Source organism: Ambystoma mexicanum, chromosome 14 (assembly GCF_040938575.1).
Source record: "Ambystoma mexicanum isolate Mex_15411 chromosome 14, UKY_AmexF1_1, whole genome shotgun sequence".
In the NCBI taxonomy this organism is placed as follows: domain Eukaryota; kingdom Metazoa; phylum Chordata; class Amphibia; order Caudata; family Ambystomatidae; genus Ambystoma; species Ambystoma mexicanum.
Window position 1 is genome coordinate 38,828,238 of NC_090940.1, and position 23,450 is coordinate 38,851,687.

The 23,450-nt window shown below is 46.8% G+C and overlaps 1 protein-coding gene across 6 annotated transcripts in view; it reads left to right on the plus strand.

Moving 5' to 3' along the window:
• HEATR5A (HEAT repeat containing 5A) overlaps positions 1 to 23,450 on the plus strand; it is a 704,366-nt gene that overhangs the window by 474,292 nt on the left and 206,624 nt on the right. For all 6 annotated transcript variants that reach the window (XM_069638471.1, XM_069638476.1, XM_069638475.1 and 3 more), the window contains 2 exons: positions 22,615 to 22,796; positions 23,272 to 23,340. In XM_069638471.1, the coding sequence (XP_069494572.1) occupies positions 22,615 to 22,796; positions 23,272 to 23,340 (251 nt within the window). The remainder of the gene's footprint in view (positions 1 to 22,614; positions 22,797 to 23,271; positions 23,341 to 23,450) is intronic.

Consider the following 23,450-nt stretch of genomic DNA (forward strand, 5'->3'; position numbering starts at 1 on the left):
GTGGTGGAGTGGACTGCCCCTCCATCCTGCGCCACGTCCCGCTCTCCATCCCGGCAGACCTGCAGCGAACACATGCGGCCACCCGTGATGGAGGGCGCTCGGGCCCCAAGGAAGGGAACATTAACAAGGTGAGCAGCCTGAGGCAGTGGCCCTCCACCCAACCGCGCCTCATCCTGCCACAGCCCAGCCTGTCAGCTCGTTGAGCCCGCCGGCCCAACACAAGCCCACATAGACGCAGAAGGCAAAGGCCAACAGGGCGCCCGGCTGCCTGGAACCAAATTAACCTTGGCTACCCCCCCCCCCACCCCCCTCCCCCACCACCCAACTGGGAAAAAGATCAGCTAATAGCACACTGAGCGGTTCGGGGGCAGCCAGTGATCCCCTCAGGAGAGAGGGCATAGGAGTGAGGGCGCTCCAGCGCTAGTGGGAGGTGCCCTGTGGGGTGCCCACCCCTTCACACCTACCGACTCCATGGCGGGGATACCGAGCAGTGCAGGACTGATTGGAAAGAATAATAAAGCAAAACTAGAGCTCACAGCTCCACATCCACCAGGTGAGCCCACAGGGAGCCCAGGGGGCCGGCTCAGTGGAGATTGACGTGCTGCCACCTGATGGGTCCTGTCTTGGAGAGAGGGACATCCTGCATCAATCAGAAGTGAGGGTCCTGACCCCTACCACCTCCGTATTAGAACGACAGCCACACCAGGATGCCATACAGTGTTCTGGGCCACCACTTGATCCCTTGGCCAGGACACACAGTGAGGAACCCCTGATGGACGACCCCAGCTACGCCCAGCTTAAGTGCCGGCCCCACATAACTTTAGGAGACCCCAACACTGCCTCTAGAGTCAAAACCCAGAGATACAGCTGAGGACAAGGTGCAAGATTCCACACCCCTCAACGGCTTGACACCATCAAGACACACCCCGCCCCACCGAGTGGCCCCGGGAAAGGTCCAGCCGTTGGTAGGGTGCACCAACCGCCCAGCAAGTGGGAGGACGCTAAAGCAATCCAAGAGAGCCCCACATCCATGAACTGGTCTGCTGCACTTAAAATACAAATTCGACCCGTCTTCCCGCCTAGCAATAGAGGGGATGCTTTCAATGTGGAGAGACGTGGTGGCAATACTTGAGAAACTCAAGGGCTTGAGGTCCGATATTAATCGCAGATTCGATGGCCTCGATTAAAAAGGTGGAAGACATGGACAATAGACTTCAGGGGCTAGAGGACAATCAGTCTCCGGTGGATGTCTTAGAGACCCACCTCGATATGAGGATCTCGGAACTAGAGAGAAGAGGAGAAGAATGTACTCTAAAAATGGACGATTTTGAGAATCGCGAGCGCTTCAATAACCTCAGATGTTTCGGATTTCCGGAAAAAAAGGGAGCAACCCAGAGAGACATTAGCAGTGATCATCAAGTCATCAAATCTTTTTGAGGAAGACATGACCACGGAACCAACCATTGACAAGGCACATAAAGCCAGTGGTGGAGTTAAGGGTATATCTTTCGAGGAACTCTTTCGGTGGGGTTATCCTGTTGCTGACCTCAGCGCCCTTGGTTATATTGCTGGTATGACTTTTCAGGATCGCATGGAAAAGTAACAACAGAGTCCTTGGTTCCTCTCCTCCGTTTTGAAAAATGAAACTTTTTGGGGTGTTACATTAGCTTGTTCCCAAGCACCCACAGATAACTGAAAAGGATGACAAATTACTCCCTTTACAGGGTTCAGAAACTCATCGAAACACGTGTAATCACAAAGGGCACCAGAATATCTCATAATAAACCACAAGATGTGGAGTTTCTGAACACTGTAAAGGGAGTCATTTGTCATCCTTTTCAGTTATCTGTGGGCGCTTGGGAACAAGCTAATGTAACACCCCAAAGAGTTTCATTTTTCAAAACGGAGAGGAACCAAGGACTCCGATGTTACTTTTCCATGCGACCCTGAAAAGTCATACCAGCAATATAACCAAGGGTGCTGAGGTCCAGCAACAGGATAACCCCACGGAAAGAGTTCCTCGAAAGATATACTATTAGTCACATTGGGGACCAAGGACCTTGCTGACCCAACAACAACAACAAAACCTTTGAAAAGACATTCACAAGACATTAAGAATACTAGTGGGAAACAGTGGAGTTAAGGGCATGTGCTCCATTTTGGCATGTTTCCATTACTATGCTGAGAAAGTGAAGATCTTGGACAAAGCTAAGTCAGTGGGCCCAGGCAGTGGGGGTCTTCCAGCATCACCATCTACCATGGCCTCTCTTCATTCACCTTGTCAAGGCGAAGACTCTGCAGCCCACTGACGAAATGGTTGACTGCCAAAGGCGCCATATACCGATGGGGGTGCCCCTTCTCTCTCAATTACGAATACAAAGGGTACAAATACAATTTAGTGACGGAGGATGACATCAGCAGGGTCTCCCGAGAACTGATAGGAAAAGCGTCTGTGGACGCAGCGGCCCTAAGCGCAGAAGGGGTGCAATAATGTACCATGAAGAAGGAAAAGTTGAAGATCGAAAGATCCACCGGCAGAAGACTCATTAGGAGGTTCCGCAAATATAAGAAGTTTAACCCACCCTCCCCTGCTCAAATAGAAGGAATGGTTCGGAGTACCACACTTAAAGGAAGAGGGAACCCAGCCCAAGTGACCATCATCACCAAAGGCGGGAGAGACTGTCTTATCTTGCTGAACGCCTTAGGAGCAGGTCTGGGCAGGGATGATGACTGAGGTTGAACTTCCTACAGTTGAACCCGGGCGTAAGCCCATTAAAAAGTTGTATGGGGCGGGGGATGGGGGAGTGGGTTCGGAAAGGGGGAAGGGATAATCGATTGATTGGGGGGCTCCAGGGAGGAGACTTGAGGTGGATCAAGGCCCGCAGAAGAAGGGTAGGTTGGTGGTCTGGCTTGATGGTGAAAGATGCATCACCGAAGGTCCATACGTGATCATTAAGGGGGAGTTTAGAAAATTCAGGACAGTTTTGATTGTTCCCATGTGGAAGGTTTTCAAAAATGTTTCCGTAGTTAGTCTACACAGGGGTTTCACTGGGCTTCCACGCGCAGGGTAAGGGTATACACGGGTCCCATGGCAGGACCACAAAGAGCAAGGGCAGTTCTATTGTTAGCAAAAGAGGGCCCAGATGACTGACTTAAATGTGGTCTTAGTCCTAGGCTTTCAATGTTAGGGATCTCAATTCCCCCCTCAAGAGATCCTTGTTGCTGCGCGAATTCAATCGGCTGAAAGCAGACCTACAGTTCGTACAAGAGACTCATTGGCAGAGAGGCAGGGAACCATCCATTAAGTCGAAGCCTGATACCCCACGCCTCTAGTACATCCAAGAAAAAGAGTGGCCATTGTTATAGCTAACAAGCTGGGTTTCATGACAGCCAACCCTGAAAGACCCAGAAGGGTGCTTTTTATTAGTCAAAGGGTGGCTAAAAGGACACGTGCCCAGTTTAGCAGATCTCGGTGCTTCGGCCAAATCATTAATGAGCTTGGGGTAGTAGACTTGCTCATATGTGAAGGAGGGGCTTCTCCCCTATACATTCTATTCCACAGTCCATGAAGCGCACTCTCGCATAGACTACGTCCTCCTAGACACCTCCCTGATAAACAATGTATCCAAAACCACCACTGAGCCCATTCCATGGACAGACCATGACTTAGTCAGAGTTGAGTTGGGAAATTGGACTGGTGGGACCCGGAGTGGTAGATGTGTATGCAATGATCTACTGTTGAAAGACAAACCAAGAGCCATTGGGCTGTTAAAATCAATTAAAGAATTCTTCCAGTTCAACGATAATGGGGAGGTAGTACTGCCAACAGTATGGGAGGCATTCAAGGCCTCAATACGGGGAGCGCTGATGCGGCTGGGGGCGAGGGGGAAAAAAGGGAGTGAGAAAAGGTGGAGTCATGCCTAAGGGGAAAGATTGATGCCTTAAAACCAAAGGGGACCTTGCGATCTCAAGTCTCCCCGACAAACTTTGCAAAAGTGCAGCAATACAAAAGGCAGTTGAGAGCCCTACTGGTACACCAGACGGAGCGAAAGCTTGCTTTCCTAAAACAAAAATACATGGAAAAAGGGGGAGCGCGTAGACAGGATACTGGCATGGAGACTGTGTGAGCAAAGAAATGCTAGGAGGGTGGGGGCGAGACAGCAGGCTGGAGCCAAGAGTGTCTGTGAGGATGATAACCTAGAAGAGGAATTTCGCAAATACTACGAACTCCTCTATATGAGCGAATTCAAGGGAGATGGAATGAGGAAAGATATCCTGCTAGGTGCCCTACCCATACCGAGCATATCCGCGGACAACGCAGCAGTGCTCAACGCCCCGGTTTCAGCAGAAGAAATAACTTCAATAATTGTGAAATGAAGGGTGGAACGGCACCGTGTGATGGCAGATTCACAGTGCTTTTTTTCAAAGCGTTTTGATCGACCTTGGCCCCGTTCATGGCTAAGATGTTTAATCAAACTCTGGACACAGGAATTGTACCAGACTCCCTATTGGGGGCCCTAATAGTGGTAATACCAAAGGACGGAAGATATCATATGCAATGCCAGTCATATCAACCAATCTCCCTGTTAAATACAGATGTGAAGATTTTTGGCAAAGTGCTGGGGAAAAGGTTAGAGATGCTCATGCCATCACTTATTCATGGGGACCAAGTGGGGTTCATCTCAGGGCGGCAGTGAGCTGACATCAGAAAAACAATGTATCTAATACACATGGCTGAAGAGCAGAGGAGGCGTGGGGGAGGAGGGGAGGTTGTGCATGGAACACAAGTGATGGGGTAAATGCTTTGGTAATTTGATCAGTGTTCCTGCGATTTATAAAAACATTAATAAAAACCAAGTAAAAAAAATCAGGATGACAGCCCTGTTAAAAAATAGGGGATTACATGGCAACATTGTACATGAAAGATGCATACTTTCATATTTCAATGTTGCCAGCACACAAATAATACCTCAGATTCAAATCGGGAAACAAGCACTACCAATTCAAGGTTCTACCATTCGACATTGAGTCAGCCCCCAGGGTATTCACAAAGATCCTAGCAGTGGTGGCCGCCCACTTGCGCAGGCAGTCCATTCCAGTGTACCCTTACATAGATGATTGGCCAATTACCCGGGACTCTCCCCAGAGGTGCCTTCAAAACATGCAGCAAACTGTCAATCTTCTGTTCCAATTGGGCTTCTCCATAAACGAAAAGATGTCAAGTCTAGTGCCCAGCCAAGTAAAGCAATTTCTGAGGGCACTAATCAAAACAGACATCAGACTAGTCTCCCCCCCCGAAGAGAGGGTCCAAAACATGCTGTTTCAAACACCTTAGTACGTAGCCGGTCATCAGGTGACGGTACGAAAGGCAATGTGCCTGCTGGGAATGATGGCTTCCTGCATCTACCTAGTGCCTCACGCCAGGCTGTGCATGCGTCCAATGCAAGACTGGCTAGCGAAACGATGGTGGTAAGCAAGCAGATTGTGGGACAATCTACTGGTGGCGTCACAACCTCTGGTTCAGTCGCTACAGTGGGGAACAGATACAATATGCTAAGGAGACAGCCTTTCCACACACCAGCAATTAAGGCCACTCTCACGACAGACCCATCAATGACTGGGGGGAGAGCTCACTTTGTGCATCACACTGCTCACAGCCTGTGGACATTTAACCTAGACCAAAGGTGCATGGAAATACTTAAGGAGGCACGCAAGCCTAAAACAAAGCACTGCTATTTTAACAAATGAAAACACTTTGTGCTATGGTGCATGACACAGCCTCTCAATCCAACTGACTGTTCACCCACTAAATACCTGCTACAACTACCTACTTGACTCAGGATTACTCTTTAACTCACTCAAAGTACACCTAGTGGCTCTCGCCGCTTATACCATGTCTCAGAACAAGATTTCGTGGTGAAAGGTGCCCTTAGTTAAGGCTTTCATGGAGGGCATCAAAAAACTGTACCCTCCAGCTGGGACCTCAATGCCTTACTCACAAGGCTCATGGGTGCCCCTTTGAGCCTATGCACAAAGCCAGGCTTAAACACCTTGTATACAAAACAGCCTTCCTAATAGCTGTTACTTCGATCAGAAGGGTTAGTGAAGTACAAGCTCTGTCTGTACAAGACCCCTTCGTAGTTATGCACCAGGACAAGGTTGCGCTATACACACATCCTCGCTTTGCACCCAAATTCATATGAAAGAAAAATATAATTCAAAGTATAGAGCTTCCTGTGTTTTTCCTAAACCCATGAAACAGCAGAGAGAAGTCTACATTCACTGGATGTACGCAGAGCTGTCCTATTCTACCTTCAAAAGACAAAGCTGATCAGAAAAACAGATTGGATTTTGTATCTGTAGCCACTGGGAGAGAAGGGGAACCGATGTCTAAAGCAGCGGTTTCTAAATGGATTGTCAACTGCATCCAACTCAGTTACTCTCTTGCCAAGAGAACATTGCCCTTTAAACCCAGAGCACACTCAACTCGAGGCACTGGGGCAACTCTTGCCTTCATAGCAAATGAGCCTCGAGATTCCATTTGCAAGGCTGCCACTTGGAGTTAAGTACACACCTTCACCCAACACTGTCTGGACACACATTCTAGGATAGATACACAAGTGGGACAAGTGCTGCTGAAACATCTCTTTGCAGCGCTACCTTCTAATAACCCACCTCCTTCTACAAGTACTGCTCGCTAATCTATGCAAAGCATGTGATTCCAGCAGATCCACAAACCTCCAAATGAGGGATACATTACTCACCGTAATCATATTTCTGATGCTTTTATCTGCTTAGATTCACATGTGCCTGCCTTCCTCCCCTCTTGGAGTAGAAGGTGCCTGGGGAAAAAGAAAAAAACAGAGATATTTCACACCTCATGGTCGCTACTTACATTTCACGCTTACACTCCCTCTTGTCAGAAACAAATAATCTGAGGGACCGCAATGCACGAGGGATCATGGTTGGGTACAGGGTACTTCACACTAGGGATAGTATTACAGTCCCGCCCTGTCGATGTCCCTTTTCGAACTTCTAAAACCTCATGTGCAATACTCCGCAACTTCCACTAGATGCCGAATTATGCAAACAATGTGAATCTAAGCAAATATAAGCATCAGAAATATAATTACGGTGAGTAATTGAACCCATATATTACACACACCCACACACATATGTAATACTAAGCCAGTTGAGCCATATCACACATGCTACAGCACCATCCAGTAACCATCACTGGAAGTTCACCTTCAGTTCGGAGCCACATGAACAAGACATTGTGGTTATGCAAATGTGCTCAAGTGCAAGTCTTTTGCTCCAGTAAATTGTCTATGGGGCAGTGCTATTGTATACATAGCTTAATCCACTGTGACAATTCGTCAGGTATAGTCACTTCTTCCCAGGGGTAGCCTTTTTCCATGACTCTAGGGAGGTGCGGCCACTACACAGCAGTCCCCCTAGGGGTGAGTTACATTTTTTTCTTTTATTGTGTCCTAACCAAATGTGTTTTTTATACACACATCAATTTCTAAATAAGACTGTAAAAAGGAATCACAATGTCTACTTAAAATATTACAATACAGAGTTTAACACCAATAAAATGAAAAGGAAATGGCGATTGCAACCAACACAGCATTCCCAGCGTACATTGCAAGACACTTTAGGTACCATAGTTTCTAGGATTGGGTATTGACCACACTAATACTCTGAGAATCACTACGGCACATTACTCTGTCCCAGAACATTTCGGACACTAGACCTTCCTTTCTGTCCACAAACCTCTGCAACAGGTTGACTCTGATTTCCCAAGTTCCCTCGCAATTCATTAGATGATGTCTGATTGTCTATCGTCCAGGGTTCTTACAGACATCACACAGTGGCAGTGCGTCATCACCCTTCCCCTTTTAGTGTGCACACCTCCTGTGTGTACTATGTTTAGGCATAATCTGAGGAAGCTCTGTCTCACTCTCCAATCAGGGAATTATCTTAGGTACTTTGACAGTGACCCAAGTATTTTGTCAAGATTGAGAACAAACCTGCAAGAGAGGCTTTGCACATTGCGTCTATAGTTGCAGTCCAATCTGCTCTTTCTATTGCTCTTTTCGCCTTCATTGGGTTAAGGATCTGTGTTTCTAGGTCAGTGTCTGCTCCTCACATTTACCAGGGAGTTCAGGTTAGCCAGCACAGCTGATTTTGACTGTTTGACGTGTTCCTTTATCTCCCCGTACAGAGTATCTGCCTGACATGCAATAATCAGGCAATAAAGAGAGACCATCTTCCAGTCCGCATGCTATTTCAATGGTTTTAGGCTGAGTTTGTACCTCAAGCAGCAGGTTGAAACACTATGGGGAACCCCAAAAACACTCTTCCAGATTGTCCCTTCCCATTTTTGCCAATTGGAGTTCCATGCTAGCGGTGTTGCCTCTAATCCATAGGAAATCACTGGTACCACTTAGGCTACGTAGAATTTTGTAAGTGGAATCACTGAAAAGTTGCAGTATTTATACAAAAGTTTTTTCATCTGAGATGATAAATATAAAATGCTGGCTCTTAGATCTGTTACTATGAGGGCGATTGTTGGCGATTCAAAAACACGAAAGCCCAAGTAGATGACGACTTCCACTCTCGGGATCTATTGACCCTCCAAAGACCATTTGAAAGTTTGGATCTTTCTACCTGCTGTTTTTAAGATCACTATTTTCGATGTCCCTGGATTGATCGATGAGTCGTTGTCTTTTGTGTATTTGCCGAGTGCGTATAACTGACGTTTTAGCCCTACTGCTGTTTTATCTCCTAGCACAATATCATCAGCATAGGCCAGCCAACTGATTTTGCAATCGTTGATTTTGGGGATGGCCAATGCTACTTCGTCCACTGATTTTCCCATGTCTGCCAGGTATACATTGAATAACAGGGGAGCCGCCATACAGCCTTGTCCACTTTTACAAACTCTGACAGATGGCCCTGTTCGTCCAGCCTAAATCTTAAGTAGTATCTCTAGGGAGGTCTACTAGCATGGCCAAAAGGTGTTTTGGTATCTTCCATTCTTCAGGTTTTTCCCTTTGATGGTCTCGATTTACTTGGTCGAACACCTTTGAAAGATCTACCGAGGTGTCATATAGCGAAGCCTCCCCCTTTCCTCTTGCTTTTCCCCTAAGTATTCCCATGGCAAGCCCGTTTACTGCCATTGAGCCTCTTGCGGAAGCCTGTCTTGAATTTTGGAAGAATATGCTCTTTCAACCCATTTTACTAAGTCCCCCAGCAGAAGTTTCATGAATAGCTTACTTTCTATATCAAGGAGAGAGATCGGTCGGTAGTTTGCTGGTTCCAGCCGATTGTCCCACCTTGAAAATTGGTATAACTAATGCATTTCTCCACGAGGGAGGAAAAAGGGGCATTCCACAAATGGGATAGAGTAGACTGTCATAAGATAGGTGATATTTATTTATCAAGGACAGACATTCAGGACGTTTCCGCACTGCATACAAGAACTGGGCTTGTCAGGGAAGGATTATTTCAAATACAACCAACTGAAGCACTGGTTGTCTACCCCAGCTATTAAAGAGGCTGCCACGAGACAGCTGACACCATTTGAAAAATAGATAACGACACATTCAGGTTGAAAGAGTTTAGTGTCAAATCTTTATAGATTTTTGAATGATCAGGGAGAAATGATTCAATGGAATTATATGAACAAATGGGTGAAAACTCTGGGGAAAACGGTCTCAAGGGAACAGTGAGAATACACATGCGGAGCCATCCTTAAATTAACACGTTCCATCCAAGTGAGGGAAATGTGGATTAAAATCCTTTTACAATGGCATTACATGCCCGAGAGGATCCATGCATTATACCCCCAGGCATCCAACCAATGTTGGAGGGCTGTAAAATGAAGGGGGACTAGGCACATGTGTAGAGGAAATGCCCAAAGCTACAACCATTTTGGGAGGGGGTGAAAACCCAGATGCAGTGGATGTTTAAGGGTGTGGAACAGATCGGAGACAAGATCTGGATGTGTGGGATATGGGAACCAGGGACGGAAACGCTCACAAAAGTTCAGAAAATGTGGGTTTATAATCGTATTAATTGCAACATGGTAATAGTGCAACGGTGGAAACAATTACCACCCACCCTTCAAGATCTGGCTACAGAAAGTCTGGAACTTTGTATCACTCGAATGGATAACATACAAAATTCAAGGCAACCTGGAAAAATTCAAACAAGACTGGGGGGCAGTATTGACATAGATGCAGATCGACCATATGATACAATGGTGCTAACACAAAATTAGGATATTTGACCCGTTTATAGGTATGTTTATCCGTAATCTGAACCTCCGGTATATGTATAATGGGTAGAAGCGGGGAGTAAAGCGTGTGCACACAGGTTTAGTGAGGACCACTGCCCTCAAGTGACAGAGCAGCCATTGCGTTCTCAAAATGCACATGTGGCCTATCTGGAACCGGGGCATGCCAGTAAGACAAGTAATGCACCTGGGCTGCCAAGTAGTAGAACTCAGTCTGGTAGTGCCAGCCCGCCTGTATCCAATGGCACAATCCGCTTGTCCCAGCTCTCCAGCGGTTGCTTGCCTGCCCATATACATGTAGTGAGAAGAGCTCTAATCTCCTTCAACAGGGATCAAGGTGCCGTCAAAGGAAAGTTCAGCAACACATAAAAGCCTCAGTAGTAGCACCATCTTAACTAGTCTGCCATACAAGCAGTGGAGAAGCCTCATCCACCTGTCCACCAATTTTGTTGCCCGCCCCATGACCCAGCCATAGGAGGCAAGTTCAATTCCTAGATACCTATTGCTATTCATATGCCACTGAAATCCCAGCCAGTCCGGAGAGGCTACCACTCATTTAGTGAGGGGGTAACAAACCCAATTTCCTGGGGTTAATCTGAAGGCCCGATACTTTACTCTTGTACATCTGTCATGACTGGCCTCAAGTTTTCCTCCGGGTCTGTAAAATACAACACCATGTCGTTTGCATATAGTGATATGAACAGTTTGTATATACAGCTGGACCCACCCCTTTGAATGTGCTTTTCCTTGACCAACTCTGCCAACGGCCCAATTGCTAAAGCAAAATGTAGAAGCGACAACTGACATCCTGGTCTACTGCCCTTCCCCGTCCGAATCGACTCAGATAATTGCCCGTTTATGTAGAATCGTGCAGTCGGCGACGAGTAAAGCAGCAACACAAATCCCTCGCCAATCCCTCGCAGCACTGTAAAAAGGAACGGCTATTCCACAGAGTCTCCGGCAAACAGGGCAGCCAGCACAGAGGTCTGTTTGTCCACTGCTGACATAAGCCCATATATGAGCCAGAGTCCTTATGATGTCGATATCTCTGGTATAAACCCCGTCTGACCTGCCTTCACACATTTCTGCATTAATGGTGCCAGTCTAGCGGCCATAACTTTGGCTAGTCAATTATCCACATTAATGAGCGAAATCGGCCGATCAGTGGATGCACATATGTTAAGTGTATGCTTAGTAGATTTGCTTACCTGCGATTTTCTTTGATCAGAGTTTGTTCAAGGCCTAATAAATATTACTGTATTTTTATACATGCTGCCTAACTGGTATTAATTGGAGTGTTCATGTGTGCTTAACTGAACCCTTCATCACTCAAACACCCTCCTAAGCCTTACTGCTCAGTCACACTACCGAGATGGTTTAGCTAGAAATTAGTGCTTTTCCCTATTGACCAGAATAGGGCGGCCTCTCATAATCTGTCCATAGGGCTGATTCTGAAAATCCGTCTTAACAATCATGTTCTTAGGTTTTACCTGCTTGATGTGTTTTAGGCCTAATAGTGTGGATTCGATTACTTGGCTATCTCCAAGTGTTTTAAGTGTTGTTAACTGTATTTACACTCCAGCCTCTGATAAGTCTGCCTTGCTGCTTGGCCTACGTTACCTTGAGAGGTTTTGGTGAGACAAAGTGTGAAAGGCCCTTGCTCTTCACCTAGGTTGGGCGCTCTCCTTACGCAGGGCTTGTTCTGAAAATGCATCCTAACAATGTTCTCAGTACTGGCTGCTGCCTTACTCCTACGTCCCGTCCCCTTTCCTCCATACTGTATGGGCATCCCTCGCTAGGAACGAGAACAGAACCTTTTTCACCCGAAAAAAGTATTTCCCCTTTAAATTTAGTTGTACGCAGGGGCGTGGCCCCAGGAGCATGCACTCCCCAGTGCCACACCTCAATCCTCTTTTCCGCGTCAAACGGAGCGGACCTACCTCACCAACACAGTGGTTGAGGCCTGTGGGTTGCTTGTAAATCCACGTGTCTGAAGCCTTCCCCAGGGATATTTGTCCCCATCATTTTTATGGTATTTATTTTTCACCATTAAAATCTTCTCTAGGATTGTTTTGTACACCGTCCACCAGTGCCTTACCCCTTGCATGTCGACCATGGTGGGTTTTAGTAGGTCCCTGGCCTGCCACAAATCTTTCCCTATGTCTGACCCACATGCGCTCTGCCTCTGGTGCCTAGGGGCAGACCACGGCTGAGAAGCTTGTTCTGTGTGCAACGTCCTTACACCCCGGTCTCTGAAGAACTGGCTGGCGTGGTGGAGTGAGCTGTTTGCCAGATCTGAGCCAGACCACATAAAGGAGTAAGCAGAAAGAAAGACAAAAACGTTGAGCATCTTGTTCTCAAAAGCACCCCGCTAAGGTGATGCCTTCCCTGGGAAGTGACCTAGATGGAGGGGCCTAGCAAGCTTGGTTACCAGCAAGGGCACAGAGGCTCAGATAGCTACCGGCCCTGTGGCCGAGGGGGTCCACGGATCCTCCCAGTCCCACAGCTGAGGGGCCACTTGGCTCTGAAACTGGGCCAGATCCTGAGGGTCTTTGCTGTAGTGCCTGCGCCTAGGTCTGAGGGGGCACCTAAATGTAGTGACAAATGCAGTACCAGTGCTATGTCCGAGGGCACTCACGTCTACCAGGTTGACACCTAAGGTGCCGGGCAGGTCAGAGCCTACGCGTTCAGACAAATAGGTGAAGGGCAAAGCCAGTACCTCAACGGACTTGCAAGCTGCACATGGAGCGGTTACTGACTAAATGGTGGTGTAGCCAGACAAAATGGCAGTGTGTTCAGAAGTGTGCCATTCCAGCGAGCCCCAGAGACCAGATTTCAATTGGTGGGTGGAATGGTCTCCCATGACCATGCAGCAGGTCACATGGTGCACCTCCTACCCAACCTCATCGGGCCAGATGCGCTACACTGAAGCGGGCTACGCCAAGGGCAGGCACAGCGCAGGGAGAACTCAGATGTACACACTGGTCCCTCTGGCCGTACTGGTACAGGAGCGTGCCTCACCAGCGATGAACGCTATTTTGATAAATTCCTCACACTCATGAAATCGCCACAAATGGGGAACATCCTCAAGGCAATCATTCAAGACATGATCCTGTACATGCTGCCATACCCTCCAGCTCCAGAGCAGGCACCGGCTCCAGTACAGTCACTGACTCCAAGCACTGTTGTGACCTTACCACAGCCTACGGATTCCCTGGCCCAGGCTCAGCCTAGCAGCACTGCCCTGTCTCTGCCTCCTGCGGTCCCCCAGCCTGCAGCTCCCATAGAAAGGCCAGCTGCAGACACTACGGACCAACAGGGCACAGCAGACCAGGCAGACACGAATGAGGACACCTCCTCCTCAGCAAGGGCTTTCCATGACAGACTATAGCCCGCTTCAGTGTAGCACATCTGGCCCAATGAGGTTGGGTAGGTGGTGCACCATATGCCCTGCTGCATGGTCATGGGAGACCATTCCACCCACCAATTGAAATCCGGTCACTGGGGCTTGCTGGAATGGCACGCTTCTGAACACGTTGCCATTTTGTCTGGCTGCACCACCACCAAGAAATCAAACACTTTCAAATGTGCGATGAGTTTTGCTTAAACGGTTACAGGACCACTTCGATTCACTTCACACAATGTCCTTACTTTTGTTTCTGGCACTTCTTGGCTCAATACCTTTGCAGAGACCTTTGATTGAACACCCACGCTGCGCCGGACCACTCTGTCACTGGTATTGCATCTTTCTGTCGTAAATGTTCAAGCATCCATCAGCAATCGAGCTTTCCTTGCGTCTTTCATTTTACGCATTTCTATCTTTGTTCTTGCACTCTTTACACAGTGTTGGCGCTTGCAGCCTTGACTTCAACACAGACCGGTCGCGTATCGGTCTCCCCAACTCACCGGTTGTGTTCATCTCTCAGGCGCTGCTTTTATCTTGGAATCAAGGACGGTACCACAGTGGTGACAGAATCTCCCCTACTGGGTATCTCCAAAACAGAATACAGGATTCTTCAGTTTGTAGTTTGAAGGATCCTGGAAAGTAACGGTTTCTCACCGAAAAGGTCAAGGGCATCTGCCTCTTTGCATATCCTTCTTGGTTTGCCATCTTTCTTCCCTAGGTCAGCTGCTGTTGGAAATGTACTGTTCCTTTTGTGTGCTTTGCCTCGCTCAGTGTGCTCTCGTTCTGCGCCTTTTATCCATATGGGGAAGGCTAATGGAAGTCAGGTGTGAGTGATTACCAGTAATTGCCTGACCATAGTATTCGGACATGCTCAGGTGGGAGCCTGTTTTCTCCCAGAGCGGGCTCTCTGTGGGAAAGTGTTCATGAAGGGAAAGGGGCGGGGGGGTCGAGTTTCTAAATATCCTATCGGGTAGGATGGAGTAAAGGTGTTGCAGGGAGGGGGATACCGCATCTCACCATCGGGTGTCCCACACCCCGAAGACCCCTCACCCAGGTGATCCTCACACACTGTTCCACCCCCAGGTTCTGGATCCAAATTCGATGGCTTTGCCCTGGCCACCTATCAGGACTCCAATCTTGAATCTTCCTGCAGAAGTGATGCTGGCCCACCAGACCCGCCCAGGTGTGCCAACTCAACAATCTTGAATAATATATAATTACTAAACTGGCAAACCCAAGGGGAAAGGGGAATGGATAACAAAACAAATGCAGATCTTCACAGGTATTCAATGTTGACCTCTTGACTACTGGTCTTCCATCTGGACTGGAATACTGACATATTGATTGGATGATTCTTCAGTATTATGTCTGTGAAAATATAAACACATATAGCATACTATTCATTTTCTTTATATATAGTTTTTCTTGATACTAAATATAATTATAAATATATATGTATTTATATATACCTGCAGCCTATGCTTGATAGCTGATAGGCTTGAATAAATAAATGTCTTCTTTTCTGAATCTTTAAGTTTCTTCAATTACTCAACTTTTGGTATGAAACTTTTTAATTAATTGTGAAAGAATTTTCACAATTTTAATTCATTTGGAAAGAAAACTATTCTAGAATGTTTGAATGAATTTTATGTTGTAATTCACTATAAGAATTAAATCATATTTCCTCTTTGAAAGTTCATTAAATTATAGAATCATGTTATAGAGATAGACGCTGTTGCTGACTTTCTGGAAAAGCGTGTTTTATTTCTTTTCTTCAATGAAGAAATAAGAGTCTTTAATTGAAGAGTCTTTTCTACATTACTGTGGCTTGAAGACGAACCGCGCACGCTGAAGACGAGCCGCGCACACAAGAAAACGTTCCGCGCACCTTGAGATGATCCGCGCACCCCGCGCACTTTGAAGATGATCCGCGCAAACCCACGCACTCCGGAGATGAGCCGCACACACACCAGAAAAACGTTCCGCGCAACCTGAGGTGATCCGCGAACACCGCGCACACTGAGATGATCCACTTTGCCTAATACAAACGCGCATAAACCTAACTGCGCCTGTTAAATGAAACGTTACAATTCACCCTTATAACTTACTACTAACTGAATTCACCGATTGAGTTCTCCGTCGGTTTAATTACTTCCCCCGTAACTTCACACAAGGCAACCGCAAACGTCACAACCAGGAAGTCTGAAGTAAACATTTGAAAGGACGTACGATTCACGCTAATAGGTCCTTTCCTCAAAAGTAACTATAACAAATTTCACGCGCACGCGAAATTTCAAAATACTTTTGTAAGTAAATATTGTAAATACTAATAAACTCAACCAATGAATTATTTCTACTTCACAAAATGTTTTCACCGGAAATTACCGTAAACAAACAAGTAAATGCAGCCGCAAATACTAAACTGAGTGATTATTTATCAGCCGGTAAATGACACGAGCAAAGAGCACATAACAGTTCATAGTTAGAAGTCAGATTCAAAATTATTTTAAACAGCTTCTTGATTCTGATTATTGATAAGATACATTTGATATTTAGTTAACATTTTCCTGTATTTGACTTAGCTTGCTTCATCTGTCAGGAAATTGTTATTTAGCACTGAATCAGTTCTTCCTGAAAACTCCTTGTCTTCTCAGTTATATTTTCTTCTTGAATGAGTTCCTTGAAATCACTATATTAAACTTTTTTTTCTAGAGCTATTATAACTGCTACCTCACACTAAGGGAACTGGAATGAAAGGCAGTTTAGAATCTTGGTGACAGTGCCACATTACCTCACAGCACTTCTCATCCAATCATTGTTGTGTAGTAGACCCACCATCTTGGCTTGGGAAATTAGATACTTCCTGATTAGATTAACATTAAGGAAAGTTATTTTAATAATTTGATGGCAATTTCAGAATCAACATCCATACATCATTCAACCATATTTCTGTGATGGTGTAATCTTTGAAATGAAGGCTTTTTAACAAAGTGTCTCTTTGAACATGTGTAATTGTACCCTGGAATCCTGACACCACCTGAGAGATAGACCCCCAGGGACTAGCGGGCAAGACCCCTTCTGGTTTCTCACATCCCGCAGCCATATTTGTCTGTCGTTGCAGCAGTGTCAATGTACACAAAACCTAAGACATCCACATCCGCGTGCACTTTGACCCTCTTAGGCAAGGAGGAAACGGTCCTGGAGGTCTACGGGGAGAAAGGTGTACTACAACGCCACTCTCCACCTATGGCAAGCCAATGCAGATACCATGCTAGCTGCTGCAAATCAGAGACTATGGAGGGAGATTGCTGAATTCCTACTGGACCTGACGGCGTACAGGCAGGCTAGGTTCAAGGCCGGCCTGGTAGAGGCCAAAATGGTGGCACAAGACTTAATGGAGTGCTTGGTGGCTCTTATTGATATGGCCAGTAGGGCCATCTGTGTGGCTACAGATTGTCAGGTCCAAACTTGAATCTTCCTGCAGGAATGATGCTGGGCCCACCAGACCCCCCTAAGTCTGCCTGCCCAACAGTCCTCAAACTGATAAAACTACCAAGCTGACAAACCCAAGGGGAAAGGGGAATAGAGGAGAAAATAACAAAAGACAGATCTTCACTGGCTGGCACTGTAGTTCTCTGGAGCTGGAAATACACCTCAGTGTCTGTGAGATCTAGGAGACAAATATATATGTATATATTAATAATCAATCCACTCTAGCTAAGTTTACTAAAATGTTACCACTCTCCTTGTAGTACCTGTAGCCTATGCTTTATTGCTGATAGGCTAATTCAGTTAGTAGCTGAGCTGAAGTCTGGAAATCAGAACTCAATGTTTCCTTCTTCTTCTACTGTGATAATATTTTTCATTAATGAACTTCTTAAAATACTTATTCTCGTATTTATTGCATATGGAAAGTCTGTTACTTGAATTAGAGTCTTTATGAACTTGCAATAAATTACGATGTCAAAAAATGTAACCTCCTTAAAAGATCGGCATTGCTGTAGAGAGTTCCATTAGCCGTTTACTTCCTGAAAAATGAATGTCAGCCGACATAACGCTTCTCTACTCAATTGTCCTTAGAAACGATGCCTTCAGAACTAAAAAATGTCACGATGCTTATCGTGCTCAATATTATAGTCCTGCAAACGAGCACTTCCTGAAACGACGTCATGACGCTTACACGCGCTTAAAACATTCGTAAGGTTCCTTCTTCTAACCTCAGAGCCGCGCGTGGCGTAATACTCGAACCGAAAAATAACGCTCCCGAAAGAACTGCGAGCGAGAAAAAACAAACATGCGAGTAAAACACGAAGAGTTACGCGCACCTGGTTAGTAAATATTAAACGCTCAGGGAAATGCACCTTCAGAAGCAGAATGGAAGCGTAACAATAAAAGTTCAAAATAGTAACACTGAATCTTATTTTCCTCAAAAAAGAATAAATATTAGCATTTGATTTCCACACAGTCTTTTTCAAAGTAATTCGAACTGAAAATCCTTGACATTAGACTTTGTAGAATTAATAAAACTTAGCTTGCTTCATCTGTACGACTTCTTCAGCTTCTTGGATAACTTCACTTCAGCTTAGAATTAGTAGTAATTGGATATTCTAAAATCTTCTTGAAAAACTAGAATTAAATATACTTAAATATATTCTTTGCTAGAGCTAACTAAACTGCGACCTGTCTCAATGGATACTAAAATGAAAGGCAGTTGGAAACTCGGAGCAACATTCCAAATGACCTCATAACTATTTAAACCAATCAGTGCTGCAGAAAAAACTCTCCATCTTGCTTTGGGGAGTCAAGTGATTCCTGAATGTACATTAAGGAATATTTATACTAGTTCAATTGTCAATCCAAACATAACCCAAACATCACACCTCTAAGTAACCTACATTCAAAAGGTTTTCTGATGCTAATGATGAATTCTTAATTAAGTAATGTAAATGTGTAAGTCTATTTAATTTACCTTGGAATAGTATGTCTTTTAAGGTTATGAACCCTTCAAACTCTAGAAATGTACCATGGAATCCTGACACCGATTAGTAGGACAGCGTGGCTTAAGGCCACCAGGTTCAATCCAGATGTTCAAGACCGCATCCTCGACCTCCCATTTGAAGGAGGGGACTTATTCCACTCTTCCACCGATGGAGAGTTGGACAAGAAAAAGAACAACTCGCAGACAGCCAATCCGGTATCTAAGAGCTTTGGACAGGGCCAATCTCGGTCAGACAGGGGTCATACCTTTGGCGGGTTTAGAGGTTTCCAAGACAGCCGTACTAGACAGCCCGCCAGGTCCCTCAGCCAACATCGGCGAAAACACACAAGGGTTTTTCAGGCCCCCCTCCCAGGCACCAGCCTCAGAAGGAAAGTAGCAATGACAGGATCATCAAGATCCACAGTTCTCCGTTAGGGGCAGGCTTGCTCTCCACGTTCAACCTTGGCAGACATGGTTTGCGGATCCTTGGATACTCGGTTGTTTCTCAGGGCTTCCGCCTTCCCATAGCACAAATCCCCTCTTTCTCCCCTACCACAGATTGGGACACCATCTCTCCTTGCGGAAATCCGCTCTCTGGTAGCGAGCAAGGCAGTAGAGGAAGTCCCTCCCTCTCAGAGAGGATCTGGGTTTTACTCTCGTATCTTCACAATACAGAAGAAAAACCAGGCAGGCCTGCGAGTGGTCCTAGTTCTGTCCTTCTTAAACCTCTACTTACCCCTCCAAAGGTTCAAGATCGTTATGCCAGCTCTGATGGCAGAGTCTCTGTGCGGGGGAGACTAGACGTGCTCCCTGGATCTGAAGGATGCATACCTACACGTCCCAATAAGGCAGCCCCACCGCTCCTTCCTACGGTTTCGGGTCATGGACTCTTACTTGCAATACAAGGTCCTCCCCTTGGGGCTCAATTCAATCCCACGGTTGTTTACAAAACTCATGAATACGGTGGCGGTGCTACTCTGGTTAGAGGGCCACCATGTGTACTCGTACCTTGACGACTGATTGGTTCGTGCAGAGTCACCAGTGGAGGTCATGAATACAGCATCCAGGCTGATGAATACTCTCTACGAACTGGGGTTCTCCATCAACCTCAATAAGCCTCACTCCAGCCTACACAGTCCTTGACCTTCTTAGGTCTCAAGTGGGATATGAAAGCATAGATGATATTCCCCACTGTGGAGAAGGTTGCGGCAATCAAAGCTGCGACAGGGCATTTCGTCAGCAGGTCAGTAACTTCTGCGCAGTGGTACCAGAACCTATTAGGGATTATGGCAGCATGCCTCCTCGCAGTGCCTCACACTAGACTCAAAATGATGAGGTTGCAGTTGCACTTTTCAACCTTGTGGAGCCAGGAATCTGGTTTTCAGGCAGCATTAATCATCATACCAACGCATCTACACCAGGACCTGCTGTGGTGGAGGATGGACACCACTATTATGGCTGGGAAACCACTCAGACAGCCCCAGATGGCATACACCATTAGGGCAGACTCCTCCCTCGAGGGTTGGGGAGCCACTGTGGGCAACCACAGTGTGCATGGTCTATAGTCAAGAGTCGACCAGGGCAATCACATCAATTGGCTTGAAATGATGACGATATGGCTGGTTCTAAAAGCTTTCCTTCCGGTTATCGGCAACAGCCCAGTGTGCATTCAGATGGACAGCTCTATCTGCATGTACCTCCTCACCAAACTGGGGGGCACCAGGTCACCGCCCCTGTGCAGGCTCACCATTGAAATATGGGAATGGGCCATAGACAACCACATATCGATCTCCGCGATCCACCTTCTGGGGGAATCCAACCTAGAGGTGGACAGACTCAGACTGGTGGTTGACGACTAAGAGTGGCAACTGAACAAGGGGGTCCTGACGGAGATCTTCAGCAGATAGGGGCAACCCCACATAGACCTATTTTCCACCAAGCACAACAGGAGATGTCAACAGTTTGTGTCCTGGATGGGACAGGGCAAGGGCTCACTTGGGGGTGCCCTGCCGCTCCAGTGGGACAGGAAGTGGGCTTACGCATTACAACCTCTGCTGATCTACAAGGTCATCTGCAAGGTCACAGAGGCACATAAACTAGGCCTCATTTTGCTAGCCCCCTAGGGGCCTGCCAGACCATGGTTATCAGAACTCTTGCGACTGTCAAATCAACCACTGGTTCCCCTCCCGATGGGGGCGGATCTGCTCTTATCTCTGCAGGTGGGGGCGGTAGTGCACCCCTCGCTTGAGAAAGTAGCCCTAGCAGACTGGTTCCTGAGCGCATAACATTGCAGCACCTCCACTTGTAGCAGGACAACCTGGAGATCATCCAGAAGGCAAGAAGCACTTTCACCAGGAACCAATACAGGAGCAAAGGCACCAGGTTCTGCCTCTGGGCCAAAGAGAGGGGTGCAGATCCATTGTTGTGCACCCTCGAACTGGTGCTGTCCTCCTCAGCACACCTGGCTAAATCAGGGGTTTAGGTTGATACATGCCGGACCTACCTGGCAGCCATAGATGCCTACAGAAATTCTGGCGATAATGTGTTCTCCACTTCCAACCCTGTGGTGAAAAGGCATCAACCGGGTTTAACCAGGTTGTACCCACCTGCCAGACGCCCTCATCCGGTCTGGGATCTCAATGTGGTGCTGGGCGCCATTGCGCATTAAGCATTCGAGCCCATGGCATTGATAGCCATCAGACTGGTCACGATCAAGACAGTGTTCCTGGTGGGCCTTACCTTGGCACGCAGGATCATTGAAATGCAGGCCCTTTTGGCATTAAAACCATATACTAGTTTCCATTAGGATATGGGGGTGCTCCAGACACACCTTTTTTTTCTCCCAAAGGTGGTGGTGTCGTTTCACCTCAACAAAGAAATGGTCCTTCCAATGTTCTTTCTGAATCTGAAAGAGGCCGAAAAGGTGTTAAACTATCTCGACGTCGGGAGAGCTCTGAAATTCTACCTGAACAGGGCAGAGGGCTTCCACAAGTTGAATGCCTTGTTTGTAACTTTCAGCGGTTCAAAACCAGGCTTCCAGGCTTCACTGACCTAGATAGCTAGGTAAATGGGAACAGCCATCCAAGAAGCCTACAAGGGACAGCACAAGATGCAAGCGAACATGCACGCTCATGCGGTCAGAGCCAAGGCAACAGCGGTAGCCTTCCCAAGGCACGTGCCAATGCAAACTATTAGCAGGGCTGCCACTTGAGCTCACCCCTCCTCTTTCTGCACGTATTATTGCTTAGATGCTAGTGCTAGATCAAATGCAGCCTTTGGGGAACGGGTCCAAAAGAACATGTTTTATTAGGGATTGCAACGTCTCTCCTCCCAGAGGCTTCAGTCAGTGATACTCGCCCATACAGTATGGAGGAAAGGGGACGGGACGTAGGAGTAATTACAAGTTACTCACTGTAGTGACTAACATACTCCTAGTCCATAGTCCCCTTTCCTCCATGCGTCCCACCATCCTCCCCCCTTAATAACGTTGTTAGGCAACTGTAATATAGCTGACACATCAAAGGGGATTGAGGTGGGGTACTTGTGGGTGGAGTCAAGGGAGCGCATGCTCCCGGGGTTGCGCCCCGGGGCGGAACTCAATTTAAAGGGGAGAGATGTTTTTTCTGGTGCAAAAGGTTCCGTTCCCATCCCTAGCGAGGGACGCCCATACAGTATAAAGGAAAGGGGACTGTGGACTAGGAGTATGTTAGTCACTACGGTGAGTAATTTGTAACGGCAGCATTTTTCATTGATGTCGCCTTTTGTTTTCTTTGTTACTAATTTCCTCTATAATGCTTCAGTTTCTCAATAGGTTTGCTTTCCTATGCGATTGTCTACCTTCACAATTCTGCCTGCTAACACTGTGATGCCAACGCCTCTGTCCTGGTTCCTGTCTGTTGTCACTGTCCTTTTGCCTCTTCTCAGATGACTTCCTGGTCTTGCACCTGCTCGACCTGATCCGCATGGCATTTATGGCTGCCACAGACCACAATGACCAGTTGCGCCTCTCTGGCCTGCAGACCCTGCTGGTGGTAATTCAACGATTTGCAGCCATCCCAGAGCCAGAGTTTCCCGGCCACGTCATTCTGGAACAGTACCAGGCCAATGTGAGTGCACCCCACATCCACTTGAAGTGTCATACTAGGCTAGAAACTGGGTGTAGCAGGTGGCAGATAATGATCAAGTATGATTAGCACAGAGGGGCCAAGAACCACTCATGAACTCTAAAAATTACAATGCAGCTCTGCAGTCCTTATCTCCAGGGTCCCTTGGTGTGGACAAGGATGGATATTGCAAACTGATTTTGTACATCCACCCAGGAGACGCATGTATTGTGAGAGCAAGAGAGGCCCCCTACTGGCCATGGGAATATTTTCTCTCTCTCATATATATATATATATATATATACTCCTACCATACACAGCTGCATAGGGAAATACATTTAAAGGACTAATGTTTATTGCTTTGGTCCAGTAAAAAGCACTGCCTTTTATCAGAGTGGGGCACAATGACGCTTGGGGAATCATTCCTCTTTGGACTCATCCATCTGCCTGCTTAACAGTGACTCCTTTTTCCCTTTAGGTGGGAGCTGCCCTACGTCCAGCTTTTGCGCCAGAAACCCCACCTGATGTAACTGCAAAGGCATGCCAGGTGAGGCCTCCTTCTCTTTCAGCCCGGACTCTGTTAGTCTCTTCGTATAGACGAGTAAAGTTTGCATGGTCATAATCTTCAGCGAAACCTGATAGAACACGTAGATTGAG